A 17,239-nucleotide genomic window follows, 5' to 3' on the forward strand; every position below is an offset into this window, starting at 1 on the left:
CATGCAGTGTGTGTGTGTGGGGGGGGGGTGCAGTCATGCAGTGTGTGTGTGTGTGGGGGGGGGGGTGCAGTCATGCAGTGTGTGTGTGTGTGGGGGGGGTGCAGTCATGCAGTGTGTGTGTGTGTGTGTGGGGGGGGGTGCAGTGATGCAGTGTGTGTGTGTGGGGGGGGGTTCAGTCATGCAGTGTGTGTGTGTGGGGGTGCAGTCATGCAGTGTGTGTGTGTGTGTGTGGGGGGGTGCAGTGATGCAGTGTGTGTGTGGGGGGGGGGGTTCAGTCATGCAGTGTGTGTGTGTGGGGGGGCAGTGATGCAGTGTGTGTGTGTGTGTGGGGGGGGGTGCAGTGATGCAGTGTGTGTGTGTGGAGGGGGGGGGTGCAGTCATGCAGTGTGTGTGTGTGTGTGGGGGGGGGGTGCAGCCATGCAGTGTGTGTGTGTGTGTGTGTGGGGGGGGGGGTCAGTCATGCAGTGTGTGTGTGTGGGGGGGGGTGCAGTCATGCAGTGTGTGTGTGTGGGGGGGGGGGTGCAGTGATGCAGTGTGTGTGTGTGGGGGGGGGGGTTTCAGTCATGCAGTGTGTGTGTGTGGGGGGGTGCAGTCATGCAGTGTGTGTGTGTGTGGGGGGGGGGGTGCAGTCATGCAGTGTGTGTGTGTGGGGGGGGGGTGCAGTCATGCAGTGTGTGTGTGTGGGGGGGGGGTGCAGTCATGCAGTGTGTGTGTGTGTGTGGGGGGGGGGTGCAGTGATGCAGTGTGTGTGTGTGTGGGGGGGTACAGCAGTAGTGAGAGGCTCCCTTTGATGTGGAGTTGTATTGGAGTGACAGTTATATTGGTGTTGGGGGGGGTGGGGAGGAGGAGGAGAGGGAGGGGGTTGGATGGATTCTCAGCTTTCTACACATCATTCTGAGCTGCTGCTCTGGCTGAACACTGAGCTGTGAGCGGAGAGAGGAGCCTGGGGGGGCACAGCACCATCTCCGGGCACCCTGGCACCCCTGCAGGCATGGTAAGCCTCTCCTTTGATGTGGTTGCTCTTTGAAGTGTGTGCTGTGTGATACAATGTAGCAAGGTGGGCTATAGTGTGACCAATGTGTGTGAGAGACCCCCCCCCCTCCTTCCTGAGCCTCCTCCCCCTCCCCCCTCCCTCTGATCTCTAAGAAGCTGTGCATGCCTGGCCAGGGGTCATTCTACACTGAGGAGGGCAGCAATGGGGGCTCATCCCACCAGGTACAGAACCCGTCATTATCTGACATTGGATTGGCCCCTGGAAGTGTGTATGGGGGGGCTATGAGATCTGTGTATGGGGGGCTCTGATCTGGCAGTGTGTATGGGGGGCTCAGACCTCTGTATATGGGGGGCTCTGAGCCGGCCCCTATGCCCAGGGATGGTCAGGATTGATGTGGATAGAAGTTGGGATGAGGACGGTTTTATTTCCCTTTTGATGTCTGCGGTCTGCGCTGTGCGATGAATTCCTCCTCTATATTGGGGGACAATATTTATAGATGAGGTCGGTGTTTTGTATTTGGTGTTATGTTTGTGATGTTGGGAGTCTTCCTCTGTCTGTATTGCCGTGGGCCGTATTTGCAGGGAAGTGGCAGCGCGGTCCGGTGTGCCCCCAGAAATATGGCTGGGCTCCCTGGTAAACAGGCGGATGGAGCGCTGAGAGCTGAGGAGGTTGGCTGATGTGCTGGGTGGGTTTCCTCTGATATTAATCTGGGAATGGGAAACAGATGAGAGAGGAGGCACCGCAACACGCCGGGGAGGAGAGCGCTCTCAAATCCTTTTCACCTGCATATTACCACTGCCCGACCCTGCACCCCTACATCTTATTCCCTCCACCCCTCAACCTGCACCCTGCACCCCTATATCCTATTCATTGCACCCCTACATCTTATTCCCTCCACCCCTCAACCTGTACCCTTTACCCCTATATCCTATTCACTGCTTCCCTACATCTTATTCTCTATACCCCTCAACCTGTACCCTGCACCCTGTACCCCTATATCCTATTCACTGCTTCCCTACATCTTATTCCTGCCATCCTTTTTCCTGCACCCCTCCATCCTATTTCCTGTACCCCTCAAACAGTACCCTGCACCCCTACATCCTATTCCCTGCACCCCTCAACCTGTACACCGTACTCTGCACCATTAAGCCCTATACCCTGCAAGCCTTTACCTCATATCTTGCAAGCCTATATCCCACATCCTGCACCCATCACCCCATACCTTGCACCCCAACACCCTTTACCCCATGCCTTTCCACCCTAGACCCCATACCCTACATCTCTCACCCCATACCCTGCAGTCCTAAACCCCATACCTTGCAACCCTCACTTCATACCCTGCATCCCTTACCCCATACCTTGCACCACTGCAACTAATTCTCTGCAGCCCTCACCCCATACCCTGGACCCCTCACCCCATACCTTCCAAACCCAACACCCTTTCCCCCTTATAAGCCTACATCACATAGCCTGCATCCCTTACCCCATACTGTGCAACCCTTCATTCATACCCTGCAGTCCAAAATCCTATACCTTGCACCCCTCACTCCATTATCCTGCAGCCCTATGACTAGTTATCTGCAGCCTTCACCCCCTATTCCCCACACCCCTCATTCCATACCCTGCGACCATCAATGCATACCCCACAACCCTCAATCTATACCCTGAACTCCTCACCCTGCACTCCATACCCCACAACCAACCACACGTTCCTCAATCCACACTGTCCATTCCCTACACTCTCCACCTAGCATCCCATACCCTGCACTGTGCACTCCATCCTTGCACCCCTCACACTGCACTCCATATCCTTGGACCTCAAACTCTGCACCAACCTTTCTGCTACACTGGGCACCCTACACTGGCCTGGGCACACTGGGCTTTAGAACCAAAAGTAACCAAATTGACAGTCACTCTCCAGTGGTAACGTGAAAAGATTATCTATCTATCTATCTATCTATCTATCTATCTATCTATCTATCTATCTATCTATCTATCTATCTATCTATCTATCTATCTATCTATCTATCTATCTATCTATCCATCTATCTCGGTCCCTCTCTCTTCCTCCCTCTCCGCCGAGCTCTGGACATAGGGGGTTAAGCCCCTCCGCTCAGATGGCGTCCTTTGAAGGCGCTGTGTGATTTGCATTGTGTACGTCTGTGGCTCTCTGTGGCAGTGAGGAGTTGAAAAGACTGTTTACTTTTTCTTTTGATGTTGGGCGGATCTGGTTTTGATTAAATCAATACTTTCTTTTCATTTACAGAGGGAAGAAGGCTCGCAGGATCCCCTGCTGACTTGAGAGAAAGAGAGAGAGAGAGCAGATTACAGAGGAATTTCACATCCACAATAGCAGCCGGAGAGCCATGAGCAGTGCCTTGCTGGGGACTCACCTCTCGGATGAGACCAGCAGCTTTCGAGAAGACGCCCCTCGCCCGCCAGTGCCAGGAGAAGAAGGCCAGACGCCATGCCAGTTACCAGCCCAGAGCCAAAGATCAAAGTCCGTGCCGCTTTCTGATACCCCCCGGAGAAATGAAGATGGTTTGGGGGAGCCGGAAGGCAGCGCGTCCCCTGACTCTCCACTGGCGCGGTGGAACAAGTCCTTGCATTCCTTGCTGGGTGATCAGGATGGAGCTCACCTTTTCCGGACTTTCTTGGAAAGGGAAAAATGCGTGGATTCTTTAGACTTCTGGTTTGCCTGCAATGGTTTCCGACAGATGGACATCAAGGACCCAAAAACACTGAGGGTGGCCAAGGCTATTCACAAACGCTACATTGAAAACTGCGGCGTTGTGTCCAAACAGCTGAAGCCTCCCACCAAAGTTTTCACCCGGGACTCCATCAAAAAGCAGCAGATCGATTCCACCATGTTTGACCAAGCTCAGGCGGAGATCCAGGCCATGATGGAGGACAATGCTTACCACATGTTCCTCACCTCCGATATATACCTCGAATACGTCAGGACTGGAGGAGAGAATACAGCTTACTTCAACAACATGGGACCTGGGAGCTTAAAACTGGTCAGCGGCTATCTGCCCACTTTAAACGAGGAGGAAGAACTGAACTGTGTGGACCTAAAACACAAGGGCTCACCATCGGTGGTGGCTCTGTCCAGCAAATCTTTGAGGGCTACTGCAAATTCCCGAGCCAAGGAGGCCCTGGATCACTGCTACAGGTAAGACCCAGCTTTCCGTGTCTTCTCCTCTTCCCCGTGTGTAATGTGTTCTTCATGGCTTATCTTCATTGAGTAATGGCAAGTTGTAGTTCTCCTCTGTGGTAGATGGAACTTTACGGTTGACTATGTCTCAGGTTTCTCTGGGCAGTTTCAGCTTTGAATGATAGTGACAGTTCCAGTACCAGTCCTAGTTATCCCGATGCTGGTGATCAGAGGTGGACTGTAGATCCAGTCAGTGTCATCCTCATCTGTTATTTACAGAATACCTTATTTAAAGAATGCATCTGGTTCTTGTTGATGGACTAACAACTACCATCATACCTATTACCTCCATATTTATTACCAAGATATTCTGATTGTTTTTTATTTTTATTTTTGTTTTCAAACATTGGTCAGGAGAAAGTTGTTTTGAGCTTTGCCTTGAAGGCTATTCTGGGATCTGAGGTGTATTCAGAGCCCTAGGATTGTCTTGAAGGTTGTTCAGGGATCTGAGGTGTATTCGGGATCTTTAAGGCTGTTTCGGGGTCTAAGGTTTATGCAGAGTCTTTGGTTTGTCATGAATGCTGTCCAGGGATTTGAGGTGTTTTCTGAGCCTTGGGTTTGTCTTTAAGGCTGTTCCGGTTTTTGAGGTCTTTGCAGAGTCTTGGGTTTGCCTTGAAGGCTGTCCCAGGATCTGAGGTGTATGCAGAGTCTTGGGTTTGCCTTGAAGGCTTTCCCCGGATCTGAGGTGCACCCAGAGTCTTGCGTTTGCCTTAAAGGCTGTTGCGAGATCTGAGATGTATGCACAGTCCTGCGTTTGCCTTGAAGGCTGTCACGGAATCTGAGGTGTATGTCTTGGGTTTGCCTTGAAGGCCATTTCTGGATCTGAGGTCTATGCAGAGTCTAGGGTTTGCCTTGAAGACTATCCCGGGATCTGAGGTGTATCCAAAGTCTTGGGTTTGCTTTAAAGGCTGTTGCGAAATCTGAGGTGTATGCACAGTCCTGGGTTTGCCTTGAAGGCTGTTCCGGTATCTGAGGTCTTTGCAGAGTCTTGGGTTTGCCTTGAAGGCTGTCCCAGGATCTGAGGTGTATGGAGAGTCTTGGGTTTGCCTTGAAGGCTTTCCCCGGATCTGAGGTGTATGCAGAGTCTTGGGTTTGCTTTGAAGGCTATCCCGGGACCTGAAGTGTATTCAGAGTTTTGGGTTTGCCTTGAAGGCCATTTCGGGATCTGAGGTCTATGCAGAGTCTAGGGATTGCCTTGAAGACTATCCCGGGATCTGAGGTGTATCCAAAATCTTGGGTTTGCCTTGAAGCCTATCCTGGGATCTGAGGTTTATGCAGAGTCCTGGGTTTGCCTTGAAGGCTGTTCCAGGGTCTGAGGTGTAATCAGATTCCTGGGTATGTCTTGAAGGTCATCTTGTTGCATTTATTGAGGTCAGCAGCCATTGGTGAGCGTGTATGGAGTGAGGTGACCCTGGTCATATGAATACGCACACAGCTGGTACCCTGCTCACCCCAGGTGACCCTCCTTCAGAGTTGCTCACTAGGTGGAGGACATCGCCCTCTGCTGACTCAGCTTGCACCTACACCAACAGTGAGAGCGCTAATGACCACGTTGGGATGCCATGGCACAGTACGTCAGCGGATGTGATGATTGATCGGACCGCATGTTAATACGGTTGTGATGATAGGACACTATGCTTGACCTGGCCATCAGCCATATCAATCATTTATTATACAATATTGTATACTGATATAGAATTCATTATAACTGACCTAGAGATCTGCAGAACATTTCTCTGTCCCATCCCCTTCCTGATATATCCAAATTGATATGTTCTTCAGATTATCCCATCACAGACCTCTCTACAGATCTTCAGAACATTACTCCGTCCCATCCCTCTCCTGACACATTTATATTGATATATTTTCTGCAGATTATTCCACCAATGACCTCTCTACAGATCTGCAGAACATTGCTTCCTCCCACCCCCCTCCTGACAGATCCATATTGATATATTCTGCAGATTATTCCACCACTAGCTCAGTTTCTGGAAATATTTGCGCACAGGAACTCCACCATTTCCTGGTCACCTGACTTGTGCCATGGAGGTTGTCCTGTGATTGCAGTTGTCATGCTGTGGAGGTGTCTCCTGTGGTGGTGGAAGGGTTAAGGCATGAAAGCCGGAGGTTAATTGAAAGGAATTTCTTGCCTTTGAAGTGGGATGACTTGGAAGAAGATCCCCTCTGATCTGGAGTCATATAATGGATGCAGTCTGCACTTCTAGCAGGCACCATTCTATTATGGCAGCACAGAGGATTCTGAGATGAAAGTCCCACTTTATATCATCAGATGTGCACCGCTCAGGGGAAGGGCCCCAGGGATCCCAGCTGTACCCTGCGGGGCCCCGCTTACGGGCTTGGCTTGGGACTCCAACCAGAGTACATTCAGGAAGATAAAGCTTTTAGTTCTAACAGGAGCTTTACCATATTACCCATAATAATTCCCATCAGTCACCAGAGGAGCTTACGCTCTAATGTCCCCCCCCCCCCCCCCCAGAGTCACACACTAATATATATTATACATTTTATATAGCTCTGACATATACCGCAGTGCTGTACACAGTACACTGAACAAGTCACATCAGTCTCTGTACCAGAGGAGCTTACACTCTAATATCCCCTCCCCCACAGTCACATCAGTCTCTGTACCAGAGGAGCTTGCACTCTAATGTCCCCTCCCTCACAGTCACATCAGTCTCTTTACCAGAGGAGCTTACACTCTAATGTCCCCTCCCCCACAGTCACACACTATTATTATAAATTTATATAGCTCTGACATATACCACAGCGCTGTACAGAGAACACTGAGCCAATCACATCAGTCTCTGTACCAGAGGAGCTTACACTCTAATGTCCCCTCCCCCACAGTCACATCAGTCTCTGTACCAGAGGAACTTACACTCTAATGTCCCCTCCCCCACAGTATTATTATTATACATTTATATAGCTCTGACATATACCGCAGTGCTGTACAGAGATCACTGAGCCAGTCACATCAGTCTCTGTACCAGAGGAGCTTACACTCTAATGTCCCCTCCCTCACAGTCACATCAGTCTCTGTACCAGAGGAGCTTACACTCTAATGTCCCCTCCCTCACAGTCACATCAGTCTCTGTACCAGAGGAGCTTACACTCTAATGTCCCCTCCCCCACAGTCACATCAGTCTCTGTACCAGAGGAGCTTACACTCTAATGTCCCCTCCTTCACAGTCACATCAGTCTCTGTACCAGAGGAGCTTACACTCTAATGTCCCCTCCCTCACAGTCACATCAGTCTCTGTACCAGAGGAGCTTACACTCTAATGTCCCCTCCTTCACAGTCACATCAGTCTCTGTACCAGAGGAGCTTACACTCTAATGTCCCCTCCCTCACAGTCACATCAGTCTCTGTACCAGAGGCGCTTACACTCTAATGTCCCCTCCCCCCACAGTCACATCAGTCTCTGTACCAGAGGAGCTTACACTCTAATGTCCCCTCCTTCACAGTCACATCAGTCTCTGTAGCAGAGGAGCTTACACTCTAATGTCCCCTCCCTCACAGTCACATCAGTCTCTGTACCAGAGGAGCTTACACTCTAATGTCCCCTCCCCCCCACAGTCACATCATTCTCTGTACCAGAGGAGTGGCAATGGCAAGTAATGGCAGAGGAAATTAAGTCTCTTCCCAGGAAGGCCCTATAGAGAAGGATTGTTGATCCTGCCTTTAGGGACCCACTGGCCTTGAGAGATTGCCCAGGCCCTGTTATGAGGGAGGGTCTGCGTTTGATTAATCTGGAGAAAATCCCTTTAAAGTTTCGTGATTTGGCCTGGCTTTCGTTCCATTGCAGACTCTATGTGAACGACAACTTGAAGCATCACTCTGTAGAGAACTGTGGTTGTCCAGGAGTACAGTGTGGTGGAGGAGACAATGGACCATTTCTTGCTTCAGTGGCTCTTCAATATAGAAGTCTATAAGCGGATGGGTGGGGCTCTGGGTATCCCTTTCCTGCTTGAGTTACGCCGATTGGTCATACGAGGCCTTTCAGACTGACCGGGATTTTGATTATGAGACACCTTTTCTAGTTTGTTTAGTAGTTTGTTACTTCACATGGAATGCACGGTGTCAGGTTTCCACTCTGAAAAAAGTCCTTCCTGTCGAGGTGGTGGTGCACAACATTCTGGGTGAAGTTGGGAAGATTTGGGGTCTTGAGAAGGACAGGTGGCGGCCGGGAGCCTGGGCAAAGGCGTGGAGGAATGTCAGGTCCCCGTAGCTGCTGTCTGTCAGTCTCTGGGTGTGCGGCTTTGCTTTCTGTCCTTTCACGTCCCCTAGATTTTTATAAGATCAGATTTTTTTTTAAAAATGGCCGCATGCGTGGGATAAATTTGTAATTGTTTCCTAGCCTGAGGGGGTGTTTAGGTGGAGGTTCGGGTTTTGTTGAGGAGCTTTGTGATATTAGTTCTGTTTGTTTTTTCTGGCTGAAAGTAAGCTTTTTTTGTTTCTATATTTTTTATTTATTTTGTATATATGTAAATATGTTTGTTGTATGTTTGTAAAATTTTTAATAAACAAAATGTATACTCTAATTGGATCTGGATCTCTAATTCTAATCTGGAGACCCAGGAGACGTGACAATCCAGGGAGCACGGTGGCGGGTACCACAGAGGCCGGGGGGTTGTGGGGTGCTTTACTGGTAGAACTTCGGAGATGTCCTTGTTGTCTCCATTAAAATAGCCATTGGTGAGAGCTCGAAGGTTCTCTGGAGTGAGAACTCCTCTCCACCCCCATCAGAACCAGAACGGAACCGGAACCAGCGTTGCTGTATAGATAAACAATTCCCAGAGGAACCACAAGTTAAACTCTTACGTTGGCACTCAGTGGGAAGAATGTCCCTTACATTGGTGGTCAGTGGGAAGAATGTCCCTTACATTGGTGGTCAGTGGGAAGAATGTCCCTTACATTGGTGGTCAGTGGGAAGAATGTTCCTTACATTGGTGGTCAGTGGGAAGAATGTCCCTTACATTGGTGGCCAGTGGGAAGAATGTTCCTTACGTTGATGGTCAGTGGGAAGAATGTCCCTTACGTTGATGGTCAGTGGGAAGAATGTCCCTTACATTGGTGGTCAGTGGGAAGAATGTCCCTTACGTTGATGGTCAGTGGGAAGAATGTCCCTTACATTGGTGGTCAGTGGGAAGAATGTTCCTTACATTGGTGGCCAGTGGGAAGAATGTTCCTTACATTGGTGGTCAGTGGGAAGAATGTCCCTTACGTTGATGGTCAGTGGGAAGAATGTCCCTTACATTGGTGGTCAGTGGGAAGAATGTCCCTTATATTGGTGGTCAGTGAGAAGAATGTCCCTTACATTGGTGGTCAGTGGGAAGAATGTCCCTTACATTGGTGGTCAGTGAGAAGAATGTCCCTTACATTGGTGGTCAGTGGGAAGAATGTCCCTTACATTGGAGGTCAGTGGGAAGAATGTCCCTTACGTTGATGGTCAGTGGGAAGAATGCTCCTTACATTGGTGGTCAGTGGGAAGAATGTCCCTTACATTGGTGGTCAGTGGGAAGAATGTCCCTTACATTGGTGGTAATTGAGAAGAATGTCCCTTACATTGGAGGTCAGTGGGAAGAATGTTCCTTACATTGGTACAGATAAAAAGATAATTTGTGTCCATCAGCCGCCTCTGTTGGGTGTTGTTGGTCTCAGTACTATGTAGACACCATTGGTTTGGAGGTCCATCAGCCAGAACTCCAGAACTCTGTAGACCCCGGTGGAGGATGCTGGTTGGTGGTTGGGAATGGAGGATGTAGATCAGGGTTTCTTAACCAGGGTTCCTCCTGAGGTTCCTAGGGGTTCCTCCTGAGGTTCCTAGGGGTTCCTCCTGAGGTTGCTAGGGGTTCCTCCTGAGGTTGCTGGGGGTTCCTTGAGCAATGGGCAATTTCTGCCTCTCAGATAAGTTCCCAATGACACCATTGTTCCTTTTAGCTATCTGTAAGGGGGGTAATTCTTCCCAATGATGAGAAGAGTAAGGAGCATTCTTCCCACTCACTGTCACACTAATGTGTCATGAGTTGTAGGTTTTTCATTTTTAGCAAGGGTTCCCAGAGATCAGAAATTTATTTCAAGGGTTCCTCTGTGTTGAAAAGGTTGGGAGAGGCTGATGTAGATGGTGGTGGGAGGTTGCAGCTGATGTAGATGGTGGTGGGAGGTTGCAGCTGATGTAGATGGTGGTGGGAGGTTGGACAGTCCAGGTGGTGGACTCCAGGTCACACATTATCAAAGGCTGGTGCCCCCGTTTTGACGATGGCTTGAATGTCAACCCATGTAAGGAGATCTCCCCACCCCCAATAGGCCAATGTCAGAGGCCTGGAGGTAGCGATATAACCTCTACATGAAGAATCCCGATCGGTACTCTATCTGGCTGACAGACAATATTGGTGCCGGTCCGGCTGGTTACTTTGGGTTATGACCAGCATGGCGCCACGTTGGGTAAGCGGTAAATGACGGGGGTCTTCATTTCAGTGGCATTTCTGTGGGTGGTTTCATTTGTGGTATTGATATAGCACTAACATACTCGGTGGCGCTGTACACAGATCAGATATGGGGGTGTCAGGCCGTACCCCAGGGATATCCAGATATACATGTCAGCCAGCAGATGAGGCCTGTGCAGGGCCGGGGGGGGGGGGGATAAGGAAGTGTTAAAGTTGGGGTGACGTTCAGTGACCTCATCTCTGTTCTGTCCCGCAGGACGTACAAGAGGAGCGACCCCGTCAACCCGTACCACGTCAGCTCCGGATTCGTCTTCGCCCCGGCCGCCAGCACCAATGAGAGCGAAGTGTCCAGCGACGCCATGACGGACGACTCCATGTCCATGACGGACAGCAGCGTGTAAGTGGCCCCCTCACCCGGGTGGTTCTGTCCTGTGTGTGTGTGTGTGTGTCACTTTAAGGATACTTCAAGAGCCGGCAGACTTAGGAAAATCCTGGCTGTAGGTAATAAGCATCTGGTGGCCCTCTGACAGTCTCGTATTTCCTCTGAGGAAAAGAACGGAAAGGATGAGAGGTAAAGTGAGTCTAATTCTACCCCCCCCTTTCGCCGCCGGTCGGCGTTTGAAGCGACCGTCTGCTGCGGACAATGGCTGATTGAACCGTCAGGGGGCCAAACTACAAAGTGTTTTATAATCCGGAGCCCCCCCCTGCCAGATAAGTAAGGCTCACCCTCCCCCTCTCCATCGATCCGAGCCACCTTTGCCCAGTATCCAGTCCGGGCCTCCACTACTCCTCGCCGCAGCGCTTGATGTTCTCCATCCCCCGCCGTTCTCCGAGCGAATCTCTTCCTAATTATTGGGATAAATCTCTCTTTCCCGTATAGTGGAGTGTTTTTATTCGGGGCCCCCCCCCCATCCCCCACCCTCCTCGCTCTTCCTTTATTTACAGGCGAGCGTCGGACGCCAAGGGAACGCAGCGCATTGAACTTCAAACATCACCTTATCTTACAAACCAGCCTTTTGATGTGCGTGAGATCACAGCGCCGGTATCCAGCCCTCGCCAAGCGCAGGCGGCTCTCAATGCATAGGCAACCCAATCCTCTTTTAAAGCCGACGCGCACAACTATTTTTGGTTTTTGGCCGCAGACGGGCGCGCGGCACCTGCTGAACCCGCCGTAAAGGGGAACGTCCTGTCCGGGAATGTCACCCCAAACCTCCAAATTTACATTTTACCCATTTTTTAATTTTATTTCCTTCCAGCAATTGGGGAACTACAACGCCCAGCGGTCAGGGAAATGGGGCTTGCTGAGACTTTTAGTTCCCCGGCTGTTGGAAAGCTGTTACCGCACACAGCTGGCCTTGGACCCCTCTGCGACGCGGGAAACCCTCGGTACCGTTCCCTCTGTACATGGGATGATGGGAATCGTCTATAAACCATGAAAAGTGTTACCAGGGTGCCCTCTGCTGGTGAAGCCGGGTATTCCTCAATGACATTTCCTCTCTTCCTATATGATTATTATTATACAGGATTTATATAGCGCCAACAACATAATAATTATTGGGTATTATAGAACAGCAAAGCTGGCATCAAACTAGGACAGCCAATCGTCAGTCTGTAAATAAGAAGGAAAGCACTGGTGTGATTGGTTGGAGGCTTTCTGCCATAAGTGGGGATGAGGAACCCCCTAATTACGCCCTAGGGTCACTTGGCGAGTATATAAAACAACATAATTCTGAGCGTTACTTAAAGTGGACCTGTGAGGGGCGCTGCCATTGGCGAGGGTCCGCGGGTTCCGGGTCTGAGATCCTGAGAACTCTCGCTCTGCCAGCCAGCTCAACCAATCACAGCGGCAATGGTGGCCCTTTGTTTACACAGACAGGTCCCCTTTAAGGAACAAACATCATCAGCTCCACAATTAGTATTCATCTTTCTTATTCTGATAGGTCTGCACAGACTCTTGAAGTATCCACTGTAGGTAAAGGAGAAGTTTGCCCCCTGCTGCAGGGATTGTAGAAAAATCAATACACAATCAATACCATTAAATCTATTACACTGAGTACTTCTAGATCCTGTGCTTGGGAAGCGGGCAGACTCTTGAAGTATCTACTGTGGGGAAAGGAAAAGTTTGCCCCCTGCTGGAGGGATTGTAGAAAAATCAATACACCATCAATAATACCATTAAATCTATTACACTTTGTACTTCTAGATCCTGTGCTTGGGAAGGGGACAGACTCTTGAAGTATTCATTATAGGTAAAGGAGAAGTTTGCCCCCTGCTGGAGAGATTGTAGAAAAATCAATACTTCATCAATAATCAATATACCACACTGTGTACTTCTAGATCCTGTGCTTAGGAAGCGGACAGACTCTTGAATTAGCCACTGTAGGGAAAGGAGAAGTTTGCCCCCCTGCTGGAGGGATTATAGAAAAATCAATACACAATCAATACCATTAAATCTATTACACTGAGTACTTCTAGATCCTGTGCTTGGGAAGGGGACAGATTCTTGAAGTATCCACTGCAGGGAAAGGAGAAGTTTTCCCCCTGCTGGAGGAATTGTAGAAAAATCAATACAATATCAATAATCAATATACCACACTGTGTACTTGTAGATCCTGTGCTTGGGAAGGGGACAGACTCTTGAAGTATTCATTATAGGTAAAGGAGAAGTTTGCCCCCTGCTGGAGAGATTGTAGAAAAATCAATACTTCATCAATAACAATCCATCTATTACACTGTGTACTTCTGCGCTTGGGAAGGGGCAGACTCTTGAGTTATCCATTAAATGTAAAGGAGAAGTTTGCCCCCTGTTGGAGGGATTGTTATTGATGGCGGGGGGGCAGGGGGCAAACTTCTCCTTTTATATATAATGGATAACTCAAGAGTCTGTCCGTTTCCCCAGCGTAGGATCTAGAAGTACACAGTGTAATAGATTGATTGTTGTTGATGATGGGGGGCAGGGGGCAAACTTCTCCTTTTATATATAATGGATAGCTCAAGAGTCTGTTCGCTTCCCCAGCGTAGGATCTAGAAGTACGTAGTGAGGTATAGATTGTTTTTGATGATGTACTGATTTTTCTTCAATCCTTCCAGTATGGGTCAATCTTCTTCTTTATCTAGAGTGGATACTTCAAGAGTCTGTCCTCTTCCCCAGCACAGGATCTAGATGTATACAGTGTTGATTGTTATTGATGATGTTTTGATTTTTCTACAATCAATCAATACATCATCAAAAAAACAAAAAAAAAACAATACATCATCAATAACAATCAATCTGTTACACTGTGTACTTCTAGATCCTGCACTAGCGAAGGGGACAGACTCTTGAAGTATCCATTATGTGTAAAGGAGAAGTTTGCCCTCTGCTGGAGGGATTGTAAAAAAATCAATACATAATCAATATACCACACTGTATACATCTAGATCCTGCACTGGGGAAGGGGACAGACTCCTACAGGATCCATTATGTGTAAAGGAGAAGTTTGCCCCCTGCTGGAGAGATTGTAGAAAAATCAATACATCATCACTAACAATCAATATACCACACTGTATACATCGTATACATCTAGATCCTGCACTGGAGAAGGGGACAGACTCTTGGAAGTATTTGGTATATAGGTAAAGGAGAAGTTTGCCCCCTGCTGGAGGGATTGTAGAAATATCAATACATCATCAATACCCATCAATCAATACATCATTAATACCAATCAATTTATCACATTGGGTTGATTTACTAAAAATGGAGGGTGAAAAATCTGGTGCAGCTGTGCATGGCAGCCAATCAGCTTCTATCTGCAGCTTGTTCAATGAAGCTTTGACAATAAAAACTGGAAGCTGATTGGCTCCCATGCAGAGCTGCGCCAGATTTTGCACTCTCCATTTTTAGTAACTCTACCCCGCTGTGTACTTCTAGATCCTGCGCTGGGGCCGGGGACAGAGTGCTACAATGTTATAATTGACATGAATGTTACATTGTTGCAGTTCACATCCTGTATGGCGGTCCTGGAATAGGCGCTCTGATTAAGCCGCCATGTTGCATCTCTTTTGCAGGGACGGGATTCCGCCGTACCGCTCGGGCAGCAAGAAGCAGCTGCAGCGGGAGATGCACCGCAGCGTGAAGGCCAACGGCCAGGTGGCTCTACCTCACTTCCCAGTAAGTGTCACCGCGGTCATGTGACCACACACATATCAATGTGATCAATAATCGATCCGAGTCATTAAACTGATCAGTTTCAATATAAAGCCCCCCCCCCTCCCCATGCCGTCGGTTTAGTGAGCTCTCTATCAGTAATGGCAAAACATTTTGGCCGATCAATCAAACAAAATATCTGTGTGCCGGGAACCAATCAGAATTTAGATTGATTAATTGTTGGTTTTTATTACATTGATTTTATATCCAATCATAGGTCAGATCAGATTGTTATGTGCACCACCAATATTTCATTGATAACTAATAGATGATATTTTTGGATCAATACATTTTTTAGTTGGTTGGAAAAGTGTTGAATAATACGGTGTGTGCGCCACTGCTGACCCCTTCCTGAAAATGCTGGTTTCCTGGCTCCTGGACCTGTAACAAGAAGCCAAAGCTCCTGATCTTCATACATGAAGCATCTGAATCAGCATGACAGCCAGGCAACTAGCAATTTCCAAGGGAGGTTGTTGACTTTGGCCTCCTGGTTTCTGCCAGTAAAGGTCTCCTCTGACCTGTGAGAGCGTCGCTGCCCCCTGGTGGTTCTCTGTTGTGCACACATCCTTCCCACCATGTTTTCGGGTTAGCTTGGCATGTTGGTGGGGTGAGGACACCATGGAAGGGTGTTTGTTGGTTGTCATGGCGATGTGTGGATGGAGATGACCCGTTGGAGGTGTTTTGGTTGACATTTTCTCACAATGGTGATGAGTGAACTGTGCGGTCAGTTAGTGGGGGGATGGTGGGAGTTGTCCTCTCTGTCCCCATAATAAGAGGTTACAGCTGGACGTCCAATGGCCACATTATATCCAAAGTTAGACTTCTGTCCCCCATTCCCACCCTATGAGCGCAGTGCCAGGGCCGGGACATGGAACGTCATGGTGAGGAATGGTGGAGAGTGCGGCTCTGTCCCCCATTCCCACCCTATGAGCGCAGTGCCAGGGCCGGGACATGGAACGTCATGGTGAGGAATGGTGGAGAGTGCGGCTCTGTCCCCCATTCCCACCCTATGAGCGCAGTGCCAGGGCCGGGACATGGAACGTCATGGTGAGGAATGGTGGAGAGTGCGGCTCTGTCCCCCATTCCCACCCTATGAGCGCAGTGCCAGGGCCGGGACATGGAGCGTCATGGTGAGGAATGGTGGAGAGTGCGACTCTGTCCCCCATTCCCACCCTATGAGCGCAGTGCCAGGGCCGGGACATGGAGCGTCATGGTGAGGAATGGTGGAGAGTGCGGCTCTGTCCCCAATTCCCACCCTATGAGCGCAGTGCCAGGGCCGGGACATGGAGTGTCATGGTGAGGAATGGTGGAGAGTGCGGCTCTGTCCCCAATTCCCACCCTATGAGCGCAGTGCCAGGGCCGGGACATGGAGCGTCATGGTGAGGAATGGTGGAGAGTGCGGCTCTGTCCCCAATTCCCACCCTATGAGCGCAGTGCCAGGGCCGGGACATGGAGCGTCATGGTGAGGAATGGTGGAGAATGCGGCTCTGTCCCCAATTCCCACCCTATGAGCGCAGTGCCAGGGCCGGGACATGGAACGTCATGGTGAGGAATGGTGGAGAGTGCGGCTCTGTCCCCCATTCCCACCCTATGAGCGCAGTGCCAGGGCCGGGACATGGAGCGTCATGGTGAGGAATGGTGGAGAGTGCGGCTCTGTCCCCAATTCCCACCCTATGAGCGCAGTGCCAGGGCCGGGACATGGAACGTCTTGGTGAAGAATGGTAAGAGGGCGGCTCTGTCCCCAATTCCCACCCTATGAGAGCAGTGCCAGAGCCAGGACATGGAGCGTCATGGTGAGGAATGGCGGAGAGTGCGGCTCTGTCCCCCATTCCCACCCTATGAGCGCAGTGCCAGGGCCCGGACATGGAGCGTCATGGTGAGGAATGGCGGAGAGTGCGGCTCTGTCCCCCATTCCCACCCTATGAGCGCAGTGCCAGGGCCGGGACATGGAGCGTCATGGTGAGGAATGGTAGAGAGTGCGGCTCTGTCCCCCATTCCCACCCTATGAGCGCAGTGCCAGGGCCAGGACATGGAACGTCATGGTGAGGAATGGTAGAGAGTCTCTGTCCCCCATTCCCACCCTATGAGAGCAGGGCCAGAGCTGGGGCATGGAGCGTCTGTAGCAGGGGAGATCATGGTGAGGAATGGTGGAGAGTGCGGCTCTGTCCCCCTGCAGCATAGAGAAAGAGATCATTCTATTCCAACAGATAAAGGTCCAAATATACAAAGAACACATGGCAAGTTATGAGCTACAGTATGTCTGTCCGGGGTGGTCAGGTGTGGTATATACTAGGTATTGTGTCCCCATCCCCCCACCATCCACCGTTATTCTACTTGACTCAATTCTTCCATCACTGGGTGACTCCTCTAATCT

The 17,239-nt window shown here is 49.9% G+C and overlaps 1 protein-coding gene across 4 annotated transcripts in view; it reads left to right on the forward strand.

Moving 5' to 3' along the window:
- The first annotated feature begins 846 nt into the window (after window positions 1-846).
- AXIN2 (axin 2) overlaps window positions 847-17,239 on the forward strand; it is a 36,638-nt gene continuing 20,245 nt past the window's right edge. For 2 of the 4 annotated variants that reach the window (XM_082272107.1, XM_082272108.1), the window contains exons 1-4: window positions 847-994; window positions 3,261-4,169; window positions 10,936-11,076; window positions 14,727-14,829. In XM_082272107.1, the coding sequence (XP_082128233.1) occupies window positions 3,361-4,169; window positions 10,936-11,076; window positions 14,727-14,829 (1,053 nt within the window). In that variant the 5' untranslated portion in view covers window positions 847-994; window positions 3,261-3,360. Of the gene's footprint in view, window positions 995-1,116; window positions 1,216-3,260; window positions 4,170-10,935; window positions 11,077-14,726; window positions 14,830-17,239 lie in introns of those variants that run through there. The other 2 variants (XM_082272105.1, XM_082272106.1) reach the window with 2 other exon arrangements.

This window comes from Pelophylax lessonae (genome assembly GCF_965119305.1).
Source record: "Pelophylax lessonae genome assembly, chromosome: 11".
NCBI lineage: Eukaryota > Metazoa > Chordata > Amphibia > Anura > Ranidae > Pelophylax > Pelophylax lessonae.